Here is a 20640-nt window from a genome sequence, read left to right as displayed (position 1 = left end):
CAAATTCACTGAATCCGATCCTTTCTCCCTAAAAAAGGTGCTCTTTATAAAGTGGATGGCAAATGTAAGATGTATTAAGCTTCCAGACAAAATAACCATTATTTCCTCTCGTCAAGAGCAGGCACTATTTTTCATCGCGGATGCGGAGAGCGCAAACAAGAGCTGTAGCTCTGGCAGTGTTGTACTTGATGTATGAAATGGAGTATACCTGCACGAGAACACGTAATTGTGACCTCATCAGAAAGCTTGGCCAATCAGATAGATGGCATAGACATCGGACAAGATTCTTGGTCGATGGTAGTGAGCTCTGCACAAGTGCTTTCGCACAAAGTCCCGAAACGAGTCATTTTGCTACCTACCAACATGGCGGTGTTCTCGTGCAGTAACAGCTGTCAAAAGCACAAAGAAAAAACAGTGTTACTCCGCCTACCAACTGACGTGGTATTGCGTGACCGCCTCCTAATGTCGACTGTCCAGCCACATTTAAAGGGCCACTCCGGCTGCACCGTTTCGAGTTAATGCCCGTTTTCCTGTTTCTATTAGCTTCCTGTAACATGTACAATAAGAGATTTTCAAATAGCAAAAAACAAAAATCCAAAACTAAAACAACAGAAACTCCTTTGTGTGACATAGGTCATGATGTCATGGGTTGGTTTACCAAGCAACTGGTACCATAGCCAAGCTGCTTGGGTCCCTCGCATATCAGAGTTACTGCCCCGCGCTGTGCGCTGTTGTCAAAATGTCTGGAAGAATGCAAAAAGCAGCTTTTCAGAGACCATGCTGAGAGTCTTCAGAAAGCAATTACAAACGGTATTCGACCAGCCGAGTCATGGAAGTTGAGGTGGTTCTGCTGCTTGCGGCTTTCAGTACAACGAGTGGCAGCAGGCTCAATTGATGAGGATATCTGCTGCCGTAACGTTGAAGCAACATTGCTGTTGCTATTTCCAGCTATAGCAAGATTGCAGCGCTATGCAGTTCTGATCAAAAGCACAAATTCACATAGCGACTGCCAATGCATACCGGGGTTGGAGATGCACTGTCAAACTAGCTGATGGGCCCTAGGATGCGCTGATTGCATAATATGGCATACATTTCGTTGCTTGCATTTTTCTTTCCCCACTCGGCCACTTCAGACACTGTCGCAAAGCGTGCGGACTGCTTTGGATCTGGGACTGGAATTCACTATTAGGAGGCACTTCACAACGCTTGTTGAAGTCGTCGCTGCATTGATCATTCAGGGAAGTTCATCACGACACCGCGATTTTCGGCAAACATACGCTTACCGCGATGGCTTTGGTATTAGGCAGGATCTGATTCCAGCCATGGCAGTTGTATTTCAATGGATGCAAAATAAAACGCCCGTGTGCTGCAAGATGTCAGCTCACATTAATGAACTCAAAGTGGCCTAAATAAGTCTGCTGCAGTGCACCATGACATCCCTCAAAGCCATATACGGATGTTGCTTCAAGACCTTCAATTTTAAATTTGCATCAAATGTTTTCCTGATAGATCAAAAGACCAGCACAGCATTCATTAATTCATTCTTCCACATGCATTAAGCCAATACAGCTACACCAGCACAGTGCTTTATCAAACCTTCATTTATACTGCAGGCAGTACGATACCATTGCTGATGGCAGGAGCAATACAAAGTATGAAATGAAACATGAATGTGTTATTGTGAACAATAAAGGTTTATTATCTTTGGGTACAACTTATCACTGTAGCATAGGTCTTGCAATAGAATACAGTGAGCTTGTGTAAAATATGTTCTGGAATAACAACTTATAAAAGGTGCCAGTTTATAAATGCTTCATACTTTACAAATGAAGCATTAAAACCTGCACCTATTTCTGTTCAACTGAGCTCATTGTACATTGAATATAGTGAAAGAGGGCCCAATAAACATAATACTGCTTTATAAAATGCCCTACAAATGACCAGCCACATTTGATAGTATCTTATGGGCAGCCTTTAAGTAGCAGTCTATGGTAACCAGTGCACTAACCAGCGACTCATCCCAAGTTGAAGTCCTATTATCACTTAATAAACTCTCCTCTCCTTCTGAGGTCATGTGACTATGCTAAGTTGGATGCATGAACAGCCTTCTAAGCATTTCAAATTACAAACCTGTTTTTATATACTTCGGGAGATGCATGCACTCTCTTTGCAATTACGATGATAAAGCTCAGCATGCACACACATACTGTATGTCAAACTTTCCAATTCAAAGCACCTCATTTTCCCACACAATGACATTGCACTTTAAAAAGTTCCTATTAAATAATTCCACACGATAAAGGACCAACGACAGCAGTTGTACTGTGCTCCCTTTCCATACAGTGCTCACACAAAAGGCTCACAAGATGTTTGGAACACTGCGAAAGTCGTCCAATCAGGGCTGCAGAAGCATAAAAAATAGTCTCTCAATGTTTGAGCAGTGTGGGACTATTATAAATCAACAAGCACAGCAATTCAAAACATAGCTTGGACTGGTAGATGTAAATAGTTGAGAGTGTTCTAATCACTGAATAAGTTACCAGAGAAAGCCCATACAGACACAGCTCTGCGGAGGTCTGGTGCGACGTACTGATGCGTTTCCATTTCCCAACATGACGTCGGCCGAGTCGGTTATGTCTCTTGTATGCTGCACATCGACAGTGCGCTGTTTTCTCAAGCAGGTGAAGCAGCTGGCTTTAAATGTTTTTGAAGCGCTTCGCGTCGAGAGTGGGGGGGCAGCTCAAGCACGAATGCATTCATCAAGAGGATGGCAAAACTCACTCAGGTGAGCGAACGTATGCTCTACCAGTGGGCAATGAAGGCATTGAAGGAGGGACGGGTGCTATCACCGAAGAAGCGTGCCATCAGAAGAGGTCGCAAGCGAACAAAGAAGCTGGACGATTTTGATCTGAGCGTGGTGTGAAGGGTGGTGCACAGCTTTTTCCAGAGAGACGAAATTCCAACTATTGTAAAGGTGGTAGCACATTTCATAAATGACGACTCGCTACCGACCATGTCCACAGTGACAATGCAGAGGATGCTGAAGAATCTCGGCTTCCAATACAAGAAGCGCTCTTGCAATACAATGCTAATCGAAGCGACGCATATTGTGCAGTGTCGCCGCCGGTACCTGCGTCAGATAGTGGAGCTGCGACGCCAGAGCAGACCAATTTTTTTTCATCGACGAAACATGGGTAAACGCCAGCCACATGCGAAGTCGAGTGTGGTCGAGCTCATGCAGCTTGTCAACAACGTGAACACAGGTAGGGACCGATACCGTGTAGACTGCATCGCTGAAGCTGCTGGCCATCTCCTTGTGCGCCTGCCACCTTATCATTGCCAAATCAACCCAATAAAGCTTGTTTGGAGCGACATCAAGGGTTTCGTGGCCAGTCGGAACAAGACGTTTCAGCTCCAAGATGTGGAGCCTATGGTTTGGCAAGGCATCAGGCAAGTGACAGCTGAAAAATGGAAGAATTATGTGCAGCATGTTATCAGTGAGGAAGACGTGATGCGAAAACTAGACCACATCATCGACGATGTTAATGACTAAGGACCGGCTATTGTTGTCAACCTGGAGGATGATACAACCAGTAGCGTTGAATGAAGTTGTGATGAGGATGATGAGATGAACCCCTTGAATGTGTAAACGTGATTCCTGAAATGTGCACACACAAGTCGGGACCATTCACTACTGTCGCAGCGAGAGTAACGAAAATGAGAACAATATCGTTTCTCATGAGATAAGGCAGGCGCCGTAGTGGAGGGCTCTGGATTAATTTTGAGCGCTTGTGCGTTGACTTTCGCTCTGCCCATGCGATTGTTCTTCATTCCACCACCATCGAAATTCCACTGCCCCGGCCTGCATTTGACCTAACTTACTTGTGCAGTGACCATGCTGGAGCAAATAAATTTATATGCACACGACAGAAACACTGAAAATAACTGTAACATGACAACCGAGGATCTGATACGAACAGGTGGCAGCAAAAGAAAAAAGTGGGGCCAGTCCCTTTGGAACGGGCGTTCCCTTGTCCAAAAATGAAAGAACTGAAAGACATCAAGCGCCACCTGCTAGAGACAAAATGAAGCTGACTACTAGTACACCTCCTTTCACATGGATGGAGCCATTTGTCAAGGCGACTGGCACGTAGGAACACCGTCATGTAGTGCGTGCAGTCCTGATTGGACGAGAGAGTTGTACCTTTCGCGGTGCTGCAAACATCTTATGAGACGAAGTATAGGTTTTGAATCTCGTTGCAACAAAGGACATGCTCTCTGTAGCATCTACTTTCTACCCCCGAGGACAACTTTTGCTGAAAACAGCAATACTGCATTTACTCACATGGGACAATTTATTTAGCCAAAAATAAAAGTTGCCCCTTGAATTCTAATAAAATATATTAAGAAGCAGCAAAACTGCACTGTATCATATTTAGTCGCACATTAGCTGATGATTTGCTGGTTGGTCACCAACTATGGGAGATGGAAGAAGAAACCAGAATTTAAATATCATAAAGGCAGACCAACTGAAGCTCTGAAATGCAAACATTCAAACGAAACAACTGGCAAGGGCATGGCACGCCACGCCACGTATCAGAGCAGAGGCAGAGCAACAAGAAACTTCCCTTGGACTGCGAGTTTCATCCCAAAGAAAGCGCGACAGAACACAAGACATAAAGGCCTTCATTTTGTTTTATCAGACACTCTCAATGTACGCAGTGTACTAATGTCATGCGTTAATGGCAGTAGTCCACTCGGGGTGGATGGAAAGCCTTGTGTTGCTATATTCAGCTAATGGACCCTGTCACTGCTTTCTTTAGTATCAGCATGTGACGTGTTTCTAAGCGGCATTGAACTCTCAAACTGCCACACAATTTTTCATGCTTCCTCACTAAGTCAAATCGTCATGCTGCCAAGAACGGTCACTGACGTTCGGAAAGTATGACCCTGGGCGAAGGGTCACACTTGACATAGCAACTGGGCGAAGTTTCAAGTTCATAATATGGCTCCAGAAGAAGGAGGCCTCTAAAGCAATAGACACAATGATGGTGCAATGGGACCCCGTGGTTACCTTCGTATAGGTCTTATCTGAGAATAGTTTGCGCGGCCATCTGAAAACAAGGGGGAGCATGAAAATTTCGCGTGATAACATTAGTAGCAACTGAGGGAAACTCTAATGGTTTTTGAAGTAGAAGCTTCACTACGGTAGCCAACGTGAGCCTTCAGCGCCAGTGTCGGTGGGTGCCTGAAAGAGTGCCAACTTGGGCCTCTCCTTTCATGTGGGAGGGTAACATTTAGAATCAGCCTGCCATGACATTTGAATTCACGTTACTCCTGTCCACAGGCAGGAGCTGCCAACTAGGGTCGCTTTTTTTCATATTGGAGGGTGGTATCAGAATCAGCCTGCCAGAACCCTTTGCATTCATGGTACCCCTAGGACATGCAGGCACATTCATATGGCTTGGATAAAGTGGGACTTTATATGTGGGCTGGTAGCTTACGCTTTCGTGTCATACCCTTAAAGGCTAAGCTTAAGTGTCCCCAATAATGTAGCGCCCTACACTGATAGGGCGTGAAAGAGGAATAATGTAGCAGGAAAGAGAAGCTTCCGCTTCCATCCAGGTAATTCACCGAAAATTTTTTCGATGTTCCCATATTCCGATGAAACTTGTACTGTAGATTTTTCATTCTACCCTAATTTTTTCCACTAAGTTTGGGAGCCATGCAGTAATTACTTCGTATGCAAATCAATTTTAAAATTTGCCACTTCGGCGGCCCTGCTTTCAGACAATTTCAGCAAGCAATGGTGCATTTGCGACATCACAAATATTCATTGTAAGTTGCCCGCTCCTCACATCAATAATACAATAATAACATTTAAGACTTGTTTTAGTTCGTCTTAGATATTTTATGAAGTGAATGGTCATTTGATGTTGCTATTTCAGCCATTCAATGAGTGCACAACTGCTTAGCCAATAATGCCTGCGACATCCTCACTGCATCAACCAAAGCATTCCCTGACAGCAAATTTTCGGTTTTAGTTTGTAGTTTAAATGGTTCTACAGGCGGGTCCCTACAGCCGGGACTCAAAGCTATATGATGCTTAACTCAAAATATCAGAAAAAGTACCAAAGCTGCCTCTTAAGGCTTGAAGGCAACCTTGCCTCCCCATGAAGGTCACTTACAATGAAGCCATTTTGTTTGGTACTTTTGTTCATAAGTGTATATCAAACTTTATGCCCACTGCAACCTTGATCGTTCCCCATGTTAGCATACTTTTTTTTTTTTACATGCTTACAAAAGCAACACTCTCATAACATTTGTGGGCTTTCTTCCTTTTCCTGCTTTGCACCCAAAAAGTCTGCTCTTGTGCTACAATCATGGTTGTTACATGCAGGTAAATATTTTGGTACGACACCATGCTGTTTACCCAGAGAAGTTTCTCACATAACTACTGCTGTAATAATTTTAGTATTCCCTAAGTACCCCCCCCCCAAAAAAAAAAAAAACCATCTCTGGCTTTACCCTTGGGCCACCATATGAGGTACCAATTGCATCACTGGTAAAAGTTAACCCCTGCTGAGCTAATGCTATACTGAGAAAGAACTGGTTTGCATATAACGAAACAAGCCACATGCAAATCAGTTGTGACTGCCTAATATGATGTCACAGTTGCTCTTGTTAGTTGCCCAACAAAGTGATTCTTTGACGATTTTATTTCTCTAACTTCACCAAGTCCTGAAATTTTTCAATAAATATGTTCTCTAGGTTAGTAACACTATAAATACATATTATTGGTGCATTATATGAATGCATCTGTGAGGAAGCAGCTTCAAGTATACACATATTAAATGCTCCATTATTTGCAGTTTACGAGTTGAATGGCCCAAGGAAGATATCTGCATTTATACAATATGTTTGATGTTGTACGTGGCTCAAATAATCATACTGCTACTCACATTTTCTGCGGAACACAGCTATGCAGTACAAGGTATTGAGTCGCAACAAAGATGTCACGCTGGGTAATAAAGCTCTGCTACTCTATGAAATGTATAACATTGGCTCGCAATTTGTTTACAGAGAGATAACATGCATGTATGATGAGCCACCACCTATAGAAAAATATTATCTCTGAGTTGTCGAAACAGTACTGCAAAGGTTACGCATTCTTCTCAGCTTGTGAAAATGGAGGACCATAGCCACCACCCCCGGGGGTTTCCACGTGAAGGAGGTCCTGAAAAAAAGAAAATGCAATACTAAGTGCATCAACATCTGTGTTCCTAGAGCTAAGTGACAACGCATATCACTGAGTGAAAAGTGCTGAAGCCAATGATGATGGTGCATGGAAAGCATATCCAGTTTTGCTCCAGAAAGGTTTATAACAAGGCACGTAATTTCTCTGGAGGTTCAGGGAAAGATGTCAGTGCACAAGTGTAGAATAAAAAAAAAAATAGCCCTCTTGGTTTTGTGTTTAGATTTTTCGGTGAATACCTGACCACGCTCCATCTCCAACAAAAGGCTTTTGCTCTGTCTCATTGCTATGCCATTAATGGTGCACTCCATTGGCGGAACAGGAGCAGAAGCAATAAGCAGTAAGAAGCAAAGCAGTAGCACAACGAGAGTGCAACTGCCTGCTCTTCCACTGAAACACTCCGCAGTCTCCGAGAGCAGGTGCGGGAGCGAAGGTGAAAAGATTGTTTACTTTTCAGGCATCCTGTGCAGTGAATGTGCTTGCCACGTGCGCCCGGTACGGCGGGGAGAGTAATCACGTTTGCGTCATGTGACTTCCTTCACACTTCGCCTTTTGTGCTGGAGGAGCTCCAACTGCTCTTGACGTCACCAAATAGCTCCTGTTCTGCCACTGGATCATAGTACCCCGTTCCTGTTCGCCCATTGGAACATAGCTACTTTTGAAAGAGCACTTTTAGGATGCTTTTAAGTGCTACTGTTCTGCCAACATGCCAATAGAATGCACCATAAGTTTAGTGATAGCTGGCTGCAAATTTTAACACTAAATCTCAACTTTATGACTGATAAGACAAGAAAGTGATAATGTGTAGCCGGTCAGCATAGGAACAGAATTTCATGATAAGCAGGACATTTCAATAAAAGGTATTTGAATAAGCAGGCAGTCCCAACTTGTTTCCTCAGTTTAAAAGAGCCACAAGTAAATGCATGTTTCATAAAAAGCTGCCTGTTGCCATAAGCAAAGTTTATACGAAATTATGATGAAATCAGCAAATAAGCTTTGCTTTTGAATCTAAGAAACACTGCAAACAGCAAATTCGATCTAGACACTCTCAATTCCTATCCTAAATATTTTCACTTTGGATGGGTCCCAATGCTTCCAAAGTGACATATTGTCACCTTCCAAGCTGCCTTCAGCTTAAAATTCCTGGTCTTATAGACAGTTGTAAAGCACACTGAGCCAACCACTTCACTAGAGGATGTCTCAAAAAGGAACTCCTATCCAAAATTATGCACCTTACAGAACCAGCACCATTCAATTCCTGAAGTCACATTTAACAGGCTATAACTATGAACACTTGCTACACGCCTGAAACAAGTGTAGAAACACCAGTAGGAAGCAGGTGGATGTATGGTCGACTGTTTCAGGAGTCTTTTTTTTTTTTGACACGGGAAGGAATCATTCCTATTTGCCAAACTTTTTCCAAAAATTGAGGCCAACTTAGTTCTTCTTTAAACATTTTTTTCACTTCTCCAAATGCCCACTCTTGGCAGAAAACTAAAAGTTGCTACACACCAAAGAAATACAACTGCTTGTGTTGTTTATTCATTTTTCTTTTGCGTAATTTTATGAGGAGACTCATGATCTCACCAGAACAAAAAGCCTAGCGAAAGTACATTACCACTGATGCCCGACTGCAATTTTGCAGGAGTCAGCACTTTATTCTTCCTATCAAACTTGTGCTTTTCTATTCCGCCCACAGGTGCACACAAAAAATCTGAAGCTTGTGTGGAGCACTGAAGCTGAAAGAAATTTCTGCCTGTCTGCAGCAAGCAGGCATACCTATGGATGTCTGGCAGACATGCCTGTCATGTACATCATCACGCATTTGTTGCAGTACCTACACATCTATCATGCTGAACATGCCAAAGCAGCCATTTGAGCCAGCACGTTTACATTTTAAGCAAACTGCACAATGGCACTGTATTGTGTTCTTACATTAGCACTGGGTAATACACAAGCTGCCCTATTTCAGCAAAAGAAAATGTGCATGTTAAAAATATGTTTGGTCTATAAACAACTGCCTGCAATTTCCATAAGGCTGCTACAAAAAGTGCTCCGTTTATATGATAAGATAAATTCAGCAAACTACGTACACCAGGTGAAAGCTGAACAGAGGCCTTTGATCCCAGATTGACCATCCGGCCACTTTTGAAGAACAGCAGATTGACGCCACATGATCCTGGGCATCCACCTACATGAAGATATAAAAAGTAGAAGAGTACAAAAATGCAGAATTTTGGTTATGAAACGATTGAAAAATGAGCTGAATATTTTCGAATAGCTCCGGGTATCAATGCAGATTATTAAGGTTAACATGCCTTAATAATTGCTCATGCTCGCAAATCGTATCAGTACGTCCATAATGCTTTCGTTACATAGGAGGCGGTAGCTGGCAGCTGAGATGGCCGAGCACTAACTGGATGTAGGGCTTCCTCACATTACGTTTGGCAGGAGCTGCAACTCGGGCCTCTCCTTTATTACGGGAGGGTGATATCACAATCAGCCTGCCAAGACCCTTGCATTCACATTATAACTACGCCACGCAGGCACGTTCATACGGCTTGGCCAAACCGGGACTTTATATGTTGGCTGGTAGCTTACGCTATCACGTCATCACGAAAGTGGGAGTGAAAATAGAGAAAACAATGTGCCATAGTGGAGTACTTTGGACCACCCCGCGATAGAGGTTTTCACCTCATCGCAGTTTAGTGATCCAAAATGCCCCCTAGAACTTTTTTTTTTCTGAATACCCTCGAATATCAGTAACTATTTAACACTGAAACCAAACGAACACATTTACACCAAGTGCAGCAACGAAAAGTAGCAGGTGTACTGCAATTTTGGTTTCACTCCTTGTGAACATAATTCAGAATAAAAGTACCTATAAGATCTTTCAGGATCGAAATAAGGGAGGGTAGGAATCATGTAATATTGGTATTAGCAACACTGCTGCAGATTAGCTAATACATTGTTGACAGTTTTTTGAAAAATACAACTTTTCAGTGAACTAGGCTGGATATGACAATGGTTTAATGTCCACATGATAAATGAGCACATTGAACGCTGCCATGAAGCACTGTAAGGTGGCCAGACACTATGTCAATGAAGAAATGATGTCAGCAGTCAGCTATTGGAAGAATAAGCCGCAAGGCAATGCTGGTGACAGATTTCAAAATGGATTGAGCTACTGCATGCACAGGACCATTCATTTCACACTCTCTAGTGTGCCTGAGTGCCATGTGCCAGTTGTGTAATGCCACTCCAAACGCAGTGTCCAAGATGACATGTAGCTCATTTAGCCCTCAAGTGTTGTTTCTGCGTCCGGACTTCAAGCTCATTGATGGGCCCAAACGTTGTTGCAAATCAAAGTAATTGAAACCAAACCACACTGCTTAATTCCCATGACTTTGTATCGCCAGCCATTGGGCCGCACAGAAAGCTGTGCCCCCAGTAGCACAGGCCGGCCTTTCACACCGAGGCCGGCCTTTCACACCGCTAATAAAAAGCAAACATATGCATATGTCGTGAATGTGGAAATGGCATTTACAGATTCTACGGGGAAAGCATCCACACTATTAGCACATGATCAATAATAAATTAAAATGAAGAAATTTGATTAGTAGACATAGCTTTACACAGCTGGAAGTGTCATCCCAGCATTCTCAAAAAAGGTTTTAAAATTCACAGTAAGCACCTGGCTGGACTCCACCTTAAACAGGCATTTTAGAAGGGATGGACATGACAAGATAACACATCCAGCAGGTAGAGTGCACCACCTCGCCCCCTTCAACTAAAGTAGACAGTACAGTCAAGAATTTATAGAACGAACACATATATTACAAATTATTGGCTATACCAAACTCATCCAAATATTTTTGATAAACACATGCAACTTTCACTTCCTATATTGAATGAGCTGTCTCGAAAATGGATGTATCAAACCCTTCAGTGCCAAGCCGTGCCTGCTCATATGGGAAATGCCAGGCTTCGCCATACTGCTCAAATGACCAGTGGCAGTGCAGCAAACGTTTGAGCTAATGTTTCCCACTTTTGTCTCGCACTCGTCAACAGCACCATGCAGGGGAGTACAACTTTATAACTGGTGTCATGCCACTTAACAATCATTTGGGCTTGAAGTCCTTAACTGTTCACTGAAAACAGTTTAGGTAAAAAGTGATCATCTGCTTTCAAAGTTGAGCATTATTAAGCCCATACTTGCACCAGCCTCATTTCTTAACCAGGCAGCTTGATCATCAGAGAAAAATCCACGGGACTAAGTATCGGACAATGGACTCCCATTAGCCAAACTCGGTTACCCACCCACCGATAAAAATGGGTACGAGTGTCCTCGGGCCTGGCGTTTCTCTTTTGTCAGGTGTATGCGCTTGAGCAAGAATCAGTAAACCTCACTGTCTCTCTTGTGGGCCATTATGTTTTGTGTTTTCTTTTGATGACAGTGAGTAAACTTTAAAATTTGACCCAATGCAGAAGATAAAAAAAAGCTTTCACATGTGCATTGTCTAGACACATTTTTGTAGTGACAGCGAACTATGTACGGCTAACTCGCATAATGCTACTCACACGGCGACCACACTTCACTAAGGAAGAAACAAATGTAAAATGCTTCTAAACAAGGAAGTAGACTTTGCTCTTTCCCTGCCATCATGAGATTCCAACATCGACTGCAGGCTAGGCGACCAGCATGCGTCATTACGCCTCTTGCACCCGTTGACAACGTCCCAGAAGCAGTGGCCTGCATGGCTGCAGCCTCGCAGCAACCACCCTGCACTCATGCCGGCAGTCACAGAGACGATAGAAATTGCGATAGCTTTCACTATGACGCACTATTTTCCATGTTGCACAACTGCAATGCGAGAAACCCACCCGAATTGGTGCTTGGCCCCATGCTTTTGCCCAGTGGCAGTGCTTTGGGGGGTATCCAGCCAAACTGGTGCTCAGTTTTTCTGCAGCCTCCGGCATCGCTCATGAGCACCCTCAAAACAGAGCTTGAAAACTTCAAAAATGCTCTTCCTGTTTCTTTAGTAGGCCTTGTCGAGCTGCCCTTCCTTTACTGACTAAACTGCACAACGCATTTTTGGTACTGTTTTATATAGCTAATTTTGGCTACATAGACAATTTTACGATTTTTGACGTGCTCGCCATAGCGAGGCTTGACCGTATTACACAGTAGGCAGCACTCACTAATGGAGTACTTCAGAATTAAAGTCTGCTTTCTTGTGACTCCTCAAATGCCTCCATCATGACATCAGAGAAGAGTCACCATGGAGGATCACTGCCTGAACAGGCCTCCACCACCTTTCAGTGCTGTCACTCAAAATAGTGGCAAGCGCAGTGTTCCTATGAGCAAAAAAGCCTTGAGTAAGCCCAGCAAGAGTTTCAGGGTTGCAATAAAACAGAAGAGAGAATTTGAATCGAAAAAATAAAATCTAAATACTATGCCTTTAATCCTCCCACTCCTGTTGCAAGTTTTAAATGTGCACATGAGACAAAAGCAGCTATACCGACGAGAGAGAGAGAGAGAGAGGAAACTTTATATACTTCAATAAGTATTGCAGAGCTCGCATGGTTCGCTCCTCATTCCAGGACTCCCGCGACCTTTGCTGCCTGGCTGACCCGTTCAATAAGCCAAAGTTGGTCTTCAAATTCCCAGCTGGACAGCACAGCCTTCCACTCTCCAGCGTGGCATTGTGGATTATGGGCACTACATAAATTTTCTGACTGGTCCATGTAGTGTGGTAAAGTGTGGGTTTCTCTCCACACCAGTCCCTGTATAGGGTCGGATACGCCTTGTTGTACAGAGGAAGACATGGATATGAATTTGTTTGTAGCTGCCACCATGACACTGACTGCTCCTTGTTTAACGTCTTGTGACGCGGGGCACACTGGCTTCTGGTCCTCCAGAAGTGTGCCAAAATGTCTGTGCAGATACGGGGGGTCACCGCCTTGGTCTCTTCAGCCTCTGACCTCGCACGGTTTGCGTAATCTCGAGCTATGAGATCAGCCTGGAGGTTCCCAGCAATGCCGTCGAGCCCTGGAGCACAAAGTATGTGGTGCTTTTCATCGCTTCCCCAACCGGCCTTCAAGATGGCAGCCGCTTTTTTGCCAATCTTACCATTGGTGAGCCCCCAGGAAACTGTCTTGTGAATCCATCAGAATTACTAGCGAATGCCCGAACCTGTTGCCCTCAGCGACCGCTAGAGCAACAGCAGACTCTTCAGTGTCAGACACAGTGCAGCTCCGCAGCGAAGTGATCTTCTTCAGCTGGGATATGATGACAGCCACTGCTGCATCTCTTCCGTTTGAATACATACAGTGTTCTTCCTATTCTGGTGGGTCCTGGTTAATGCTTATGCCCTTGCCTTACACCTGCTCTGATGAACAACACATCTTTGGTGTTGGCACTACTGTAAACGTACACCAGATCAAGTCCGGTATATCCAGAGTCCTTTTGATCTCCTGTATGTTGCCCAGATAGCTCAGGCTCCAAAGGAGAGCTCGTCACATCTTTGTGCGCTGAAGCCTCGTCTTCTGAGAGACAAGTTACACTTCCTTGTGCTCTTCGTATGCGTTTGTTAAGCTGAGGGCCATCAAATTAGCTGTTGCCATTCTTATTGGCAGCCCCAACGCCATCTTATACATCCTCCTGACGATCACTTCTCTTCGTTCTTTCTTTGTCTGTTTCAGGTGTTTATAGGGAGGACTGTAGGTGGCTCTGCTCACCACAAGTGCCCACACTTACTTGAGTGTATCTTCCTCCTTCATCCCCTTTCTTTTATACATCACTCACAAAATCATTCTTGCTATCTGGGCTGCAGATCCAGACAGCAACCTGATCGTGTGGTCTATCCTCTGATTGGACTGAATCCACATTCCCAAGGCTCTCAGCATGTGCACTTTGGTATGCAAGCCCCAAAAAACATAACCGTGAGGTCAACTTTATAGTTATATCTGGGTCTATACAGTATGAGGATTTCGGGCTTCCCAGGTGAACACGAAAGTCCCCTAGCCCTTGTGTAGCAGTTGACACAGTCGGCGGCCACTTGTAGCCTCTTCCTCTTGAAACCAAATGAGCCCTACGTCATCCAAGTTGTTATGTCAATACATTGCGTGACACATGCCACTCTATGGCATTCAACTTCTCTTCCAAACTAGCCATCTCAATGCTGAAGAGAAGGGGTGCGATTACAGATCCTTAAGGCATACCCTTATTAGGCATCCTGATCTTGTCCGACCGCGTCCCTACTCCCTACAGTCGTGGTCTTATCTGTAAGGAAGGCCTTTACGTAACCGTGAACCACCCGCAATGTAGGTTGTTCAGACCCGATAGTATGGCTTCGTGGCTAATGTTGTCGAATCCCCCTTGAAGTTGAAAGCCATGATCATGTATTCTCTATACTTTGGCACGTTGCTAAGAACTGCTAAGAACTTCTTTGAGGAGGAGAAGGTTGTCTTGCATTGATAGCTTGGGCCAGAAAAAAAAGATTGTGTGTGGCACGAGATCATTGTCTTTCAAATAGTTTTGAAGCCTGATTATAGCAATTCTCTCATACAGTTTCTCTAAGCATGAGGTCAGTGAGATAGGCTACAGATTCCCCAAACAATTATCCTTCTTGCCTGGCTTGGAGATAGTGATGATCTCTGCATACTGCCACCTCCTCAACACAGTCTCCACCTCCCAGTGGCCATTAAAGAACTTCACAAGTACACTGGCAAAGAAGAGAGTCCCTAAACTTTAGTTTTCTTCATTGCAGGCTCATAAAGAATCTACTTGGAAGCTTAAACTCAAACATGTTCTCTGGAAAGTGTAAAATTCATTGTCAATCAAGTGTCAATGACCTGTGCACTCTGCTTCAGGTCTGGGAAAATTAGCCACAAAGAGCACTTCCAAACTGCACGCCGCATTGGACATGGTATTGGGTAGGTATGACATACATCCCTTACTCAAAATGCCATTATGCTCTTTATAATGCACACGCTTTTGTTTTCAAGAGTGCAACTAGGCTTATGCAGTATCAAAAAAAAAAAAAAGCGAACTAAAATGTTAGAATCACCAAAAATTCTTTTCATAACATAAAATCCATATACAGAAGCATGATAAGTGCATTCACACAGATCTGTTTATTGTGAACTGTTTGCAATGTGTGCTGCATAACTGGCAACTGAAGCATCAGTGATGTGCATGAAGTCCTCAATGCTTGAGGATGCAGTCTTGGCTCGTGCACTCATTTTCTCCATAGTCTCACAGGATGTGTTTGGAACTTCTATACTTATGCGCACAATACACCGTGCACACTGGTCAGGAAATTCTACAAATTCGTATCACCCCGAAACTCACATCAGTAGTGATCACACCATCAAGATTCTACTGTATCAGAGCCTCACCATGTCTGTTCATCATTCTCCTAAGATGTGCCTTTCGATAGATCTGCTGCTGTGAATATTTCTTGTCATATGGGAAGTGCCATCAACAAAAAAGATTCTCCAGACACTCCTAAAACAACAACAAAGCATCGCTTCCCCAAACTGAGAAGCAGGCACAGTCCTAATAGGTACCAAGTTGAGCTAGTGCTATCTTGTTTTTTGCCTCTTCGTTGCCCAGCAATAAAGACAGCCATTGCTTTGCAGGCGTGCAATGCCATCTGATGTGACATCTCCCAGCACTTCCCATAGAGAGAGTATCAACCTCACTTCCTTCTAATGGAAGGCAGCACTTTTCAACAAAACTAACCCATGCACAAAGTGCTAAAAAGAGGCAACAAATCCTCCGAGAGTACTGCTTCATCAAACTGATAGCCACAAAGACAATTATCACTCATCTTCTGTGCCCACGTGAAAGATCATCACCTACAATGTAAGAAACCAGCACAAGCGTCAACCTTTGCTTCATAGAGCACAGACTCAAGTACTGCGAAAGAGCTGAAGCAACGGAGGCACTTCGTGTTTCAGAATTGACCTCAACCTAAAGGGCATAAATAAAGTCACTCACAAATAACCAAAAGCTGAAAAGTAGGAAAGTGACTGCACAGTCCCTTCTGTGGGCATTTCTAATAACAGAGAAGAATAAAAAGTAGTTATTTATTATGTATTTATTAAAAAAATGACAATCCTTGTGAGCAATCACAATCGCATTCATCTTTTGAAGGTGCGTAACTTCTCCCAGAATGAGCATGGAGTTGTAAAATTCCAAACAAAGTTTGGTTTGGTTTGTGGGGTTTAACATCCCAAAGCAACTCAGGCTATGAGAGATGCCGTAGTGGAGGACTCCGGAAATTCCGACCACCTGGGGTTCTTTACCGTGCACTGATTGCGCAAGTGCTTCAGAAGTTGGCTTTCTTAGGTAGTGTCCACCCTTAAGAGTCTCTTTTCATACACACGTGTGCACACATGCACCATATACTGTTACGAGTATGAGTACGAGTTACGAGTACCTTGAAGGCCATATGGAGAAAAAACACGGCGCTCCGTAAGTACAGACAGCTGTAGGTGCTTCCGGAACAGCAGCTCACGAACAACACCATCTCCTCCTGAAAACTTGCCCTGACCTCCTGTCCCAGGGTTCAAATGATATCGCTGTAAAATGACAGGGTACCTGCAATGTAAAAATAACAATGTAGAGAAAAGTAAAGGTTCACAATTGAAATGCAATGTTTGACAACAGAAAATTTTAGGTACTTGGTTCAAATTTAAGTAAAAGGCATGCTAATAAACTGTAATGGTGAGAAAGGAACAAATATCTTTCTGGTTCTCAGTTTATTTTAGCAGAGGGCTTTTGCCACGGTCTATAAAAATGAATGAAACAAACTCTTCATAACTATGCAACCTTTCAGAAGAGCACACAGGATGCTATACAAAAATGTTTTTGAGCATCTAGCTTCACCAATGGTTGACTTGAAGTGCATGAACAATAACAGGACAAAACCATCAGAGAAAGTGTCAAATTGCCCAACATCTCTTGTGCAGCAGTTGCAATAAGGTCTGCCATGGCCACACAGAATTCTACCAAACTAGTGAAATTTGCTACAGTCGAACCTCGATATAACTTGCAGCCAAAAATTTCGTTAAATCGTGAATTTCGTCACGTCAAGGTTGCTATGTTTTAGCTCCCCAAATGAAGTAACAGTTTCGTGGAACCCTGCTAGGAATTTCTAAATTACGAATGCAGGAAATAAGCAAGAAATTCTAGCAATAATAGCACTAACAAGGGCACTGGATGTTATTTTGTATATCAGGAGCAGATAATGAGTGATAGGAAATGGACGCAAACGCATAACTTTTCCTCCACTGGTACTCAAAGCCGCCACCAGATATTGCCACTGATATCATCATCCAACATTTGCAAAACGGAGACAAGAGCCAATAGAGTTAATAAGAGTTTCTAGATCAGCTGATCTAGGGACTTGAATGGGGAAGCTGTGAAGCTGTCGTATTGTAGTGAACTAGATTAGTCGTATATCCGCATCGCCCACGCCGGCGCTACCTTGGGTGTGGCAATCTTTTGCACAGGCTTCACGTACACATACCATATTTCCATATTTACTTGGATAAGGACCCACCTCCCACCTTTGCCACTGAGCGCTAGTCGTTAGCGCGTCCCTCCAGTCTAGTGGTGTATTTCTTGGCAGCGTGCCAAGGTGTGTCTCTTGGCCTAGTGATGGGGTGAGAAGGGAAAGGGACGGGTGGGGGAGGGGGGGAGGACTTGGCAGAGTGCCAGCGGCTGAGAGGAGTGCCTGCAGAGACTTGCTTGCTCTGCCCGTTCAGTCGTGCAATCCTGGTTTTCAGTGTTCGATTTATCATGCAGAGATTGGAGTGGGCACTGTCCACTACCACAAAATCAAATCATTGGAATGTGTGCTTTTGAAGCAAATGATGCTGAAAGCCAGTGTCATGATCGCAGCTGACCGTGTGCATCCTTTGATGATTGATGGTTGGAATGGACTCGTAAAAAAAAAGAATCTCAACACTTCCCATGTATTAAACCCTCTCCTCAAACGCACGTCAATTTTTCCTGAAAAAAAAAAAGTGGGTTCATTATGCGAGTAAATACGGTTAATGCGCCGTCATTCTATGAATCTTAAAACTTCCGCACTGCTGGTTTTGTATGCACATGACGGATGGTGCGGCGGTACGCCCCCATCATTTTGTTTTGCTCGCATATCCCAGACTGCCAGCAAAATTGCCACGTAAAAGAGCAGATGTAAATGTGGAGGGTCAGGGCTAAAGTTTTAGTTATCCAACTGTCAAGGTGGTTGCTGACGCATGCGATGCGCAAGGACTTCGTAAAATCGAAAGTGCAGCATAAAATTACTTTGTTTAATAGCGAAAAGAATACATGGTTTTCAATGGGGCAGAGATTGAAAAATAAGAAAAATTCGTTACATCGCAAATTTCGTTAATAGAGGTTCGACTGTATTTCTATCAGAGGCCGTAGTGCATGAGCTTTGCTTTCTCTTCCTTTTTTATTTGGCATTAAATTCTTAGTACAACAGCAAATACTGCAGAAGTATGCAGAGAACTGGGTCATGTGTAAGGTTGTCAGCGCCTTTAGTCTCCTCTTCCTTTCAAATTCTTAATCGCTTCCTTAAAAAAACAATATCAAAATGCTTTTTACACAAAAATTAACTCTCATTTTTGCACTTACCCATGGCATGTCAGCTTTCAACTACAAAAGCATGACTACTCCCAAATCAGATAAAATCATATCATATCATATAAAGCTCAAGAACAAAAAAAACCCTGTGACCATGGCATGCTCTTGGCGTATTGCAACTTGTCAATATGTGCTGGAATAAAGCGCACATCCATTAACATTTCGCAGTGAGATCATGAGTCAAATTGCCAATACAGTGAAACCTCGTTATAACAAACAGTTAAAAAATCGGAAAATAGTTCACTCTATCCATAATTCGTAATATAAAATTTCGTAGAAAATCCATGCAAGAGCAGCAAAATTCAATCAGAGAAGGCACAGCAACTCGGAGGGTGCCTTCTTGGGTCACGTCCATTTATTTATGCGCAAAGAACTGCGTTATCGCGGCCGGCTTTTTTGTTTTGATCGCGTTCCGTATCACGCCCTGTTCCACAGTTTGCAAACGCTCAACAAGGGCAAACCCACTGCTCTCAATAGCACTGTAGTGGCGGCGCAGTAAATCCAATGCAGCAAGCGCTTCTTGTGAAGTCGGAATGTTTTCATCGTTTGCACGGTTAGCCTGAGCTTCGTCTGCGGGATGTTCAGAAACTTCCACAGCAATTTCGGCGTCCGTCAGTACAGCCGTGGTCGCCGCGATGTCGTCGCCGCCTACAAAGTCCTCTACAGTCATTGTTGCGGGCATGTCACCTCATCGAGCTCGCGGAGCTCTGCTTCTGCTTCGTCCCCATCGTCGATGCGCGGGCCTCTGCTGGAACAAAAGCTGCGTGCCGAAAGCAGTTGGCAATCGTTTCGCCTTTCACGCTGTCCCATGCCGCTTTATTGCTCCCAGCAAGTCGATCTTCAAGTCCTGCTTCATAAAACGAGAAGAGTGTCAATCAGTCTCCTCTTGTAAACTGCCTTTATCTTGAGTTTGGTCTTTAACATCAGTTCTGCTCTATTTTTCACGTTCATCGCCATCACAGCACTACGCACACCCGCGCACCACACTCGACACGACGACCAACGCAGCTCCGCCGAACGCTACGACGGCCACGCCGCTGCTAACACTAAAACCAAAAGACGCGAATGGCGCAAAAACCAAAAGAGCAAGTTGTTTCCTTCCTCCATGCAAAAAAGGCAAACAACAACATTCGATCGTGCCGCTGCCGCCGCTGCTGAAGCGGCACTGTCGGCGATTGTGAGATGCAAACGATTTCTTATGGCCTTCGAGATCACATCCGTGCGCACAAACAGGTGCGCGGGGGTAATCTTGGAGGCCATAGATTTCTTCGGCTGTCAACTTCCAATGCCGTCGTGGCATCTGTGGCGCTGTCAGCGCCTGCGAGGTAAACTTGAACGTTTGCTGCGCCGCATAACACACATGTAGTGCAACGAAGCCTGCCTCCTGCTATTAAAGTGAGGTAGTGCTCGGCGTCGCGAAGTTCGTAATATCCGTTTTATGCCGAACCGCGTTCGCTATGGGAAGTTAAAAATACATGTGTTTGACAAAAATATTTCGGAAGAGTTCACTATATTCAATAATTCATTATATGCGTGTTTGTTATATCGAGGTTTGACTGAGTAATGAAAAACAAACGTGCAGCACATGCAAGAAAAATAAAATGGGGTGCAAAAATGGGACAGATAATGAAAAAAGAATGATGCATAATAATGGCATAGTCATGGCATACAGTATGCTGCTCTCCAAGAAGTGCAAGAGAAGGGAAAATGGAGCAGG

General features: G+C 43.8%; 1 protein-coding gene across 1 annotated transcript in view; it reads right to left on the bottom strand.

The window, feature by feature from the left end:
- Nucleotides 1-1763: 1763 nt before the first annotated feature.
- LOC146204586 (5-oxoprolinase) overlaps nt 1764-20640 on the bottom strand; it is a 134204-nt gene continuing 115327 nt past the window's right edge. Inside the window, exons 30-32 of the mRNA XM_084589257.1 lie at nt 16705-16865; nt 9349-9446; nt 1764-7237 (exon numbers count right to left, since the gene is read on the bottom strand). Of these exons, the coding sequence (XP_084445383.1) occupies nt 7163-7237; nt 9349-9446; nt 16705-16865 (334 nt within the window). The 3' untranslated portion in view covers nt 1764-7162. The remainder of the gene's footprint in view (nt 7238-9348; nt 9447-16704; nt 16866-20640) is intronic.

This window comes from Amblyomma maculatum, chromosome 1, assembly GCF_055883805.1.
Source record: "Amblyomma maculatum isolate TAMU_Amacu chromosome 1, ASM5588380v1, whole genome shotgun sequence".
Lineage (NCBI taxonomy): Eukaryota > Metazoa > Arthropoda > Arachnida > Ixodida > Ixodidae > Amblyomma > Amblyomma maculatum.
This window is presented reverse-complemented; position numbering and strand designations above follow the sequence as displayed.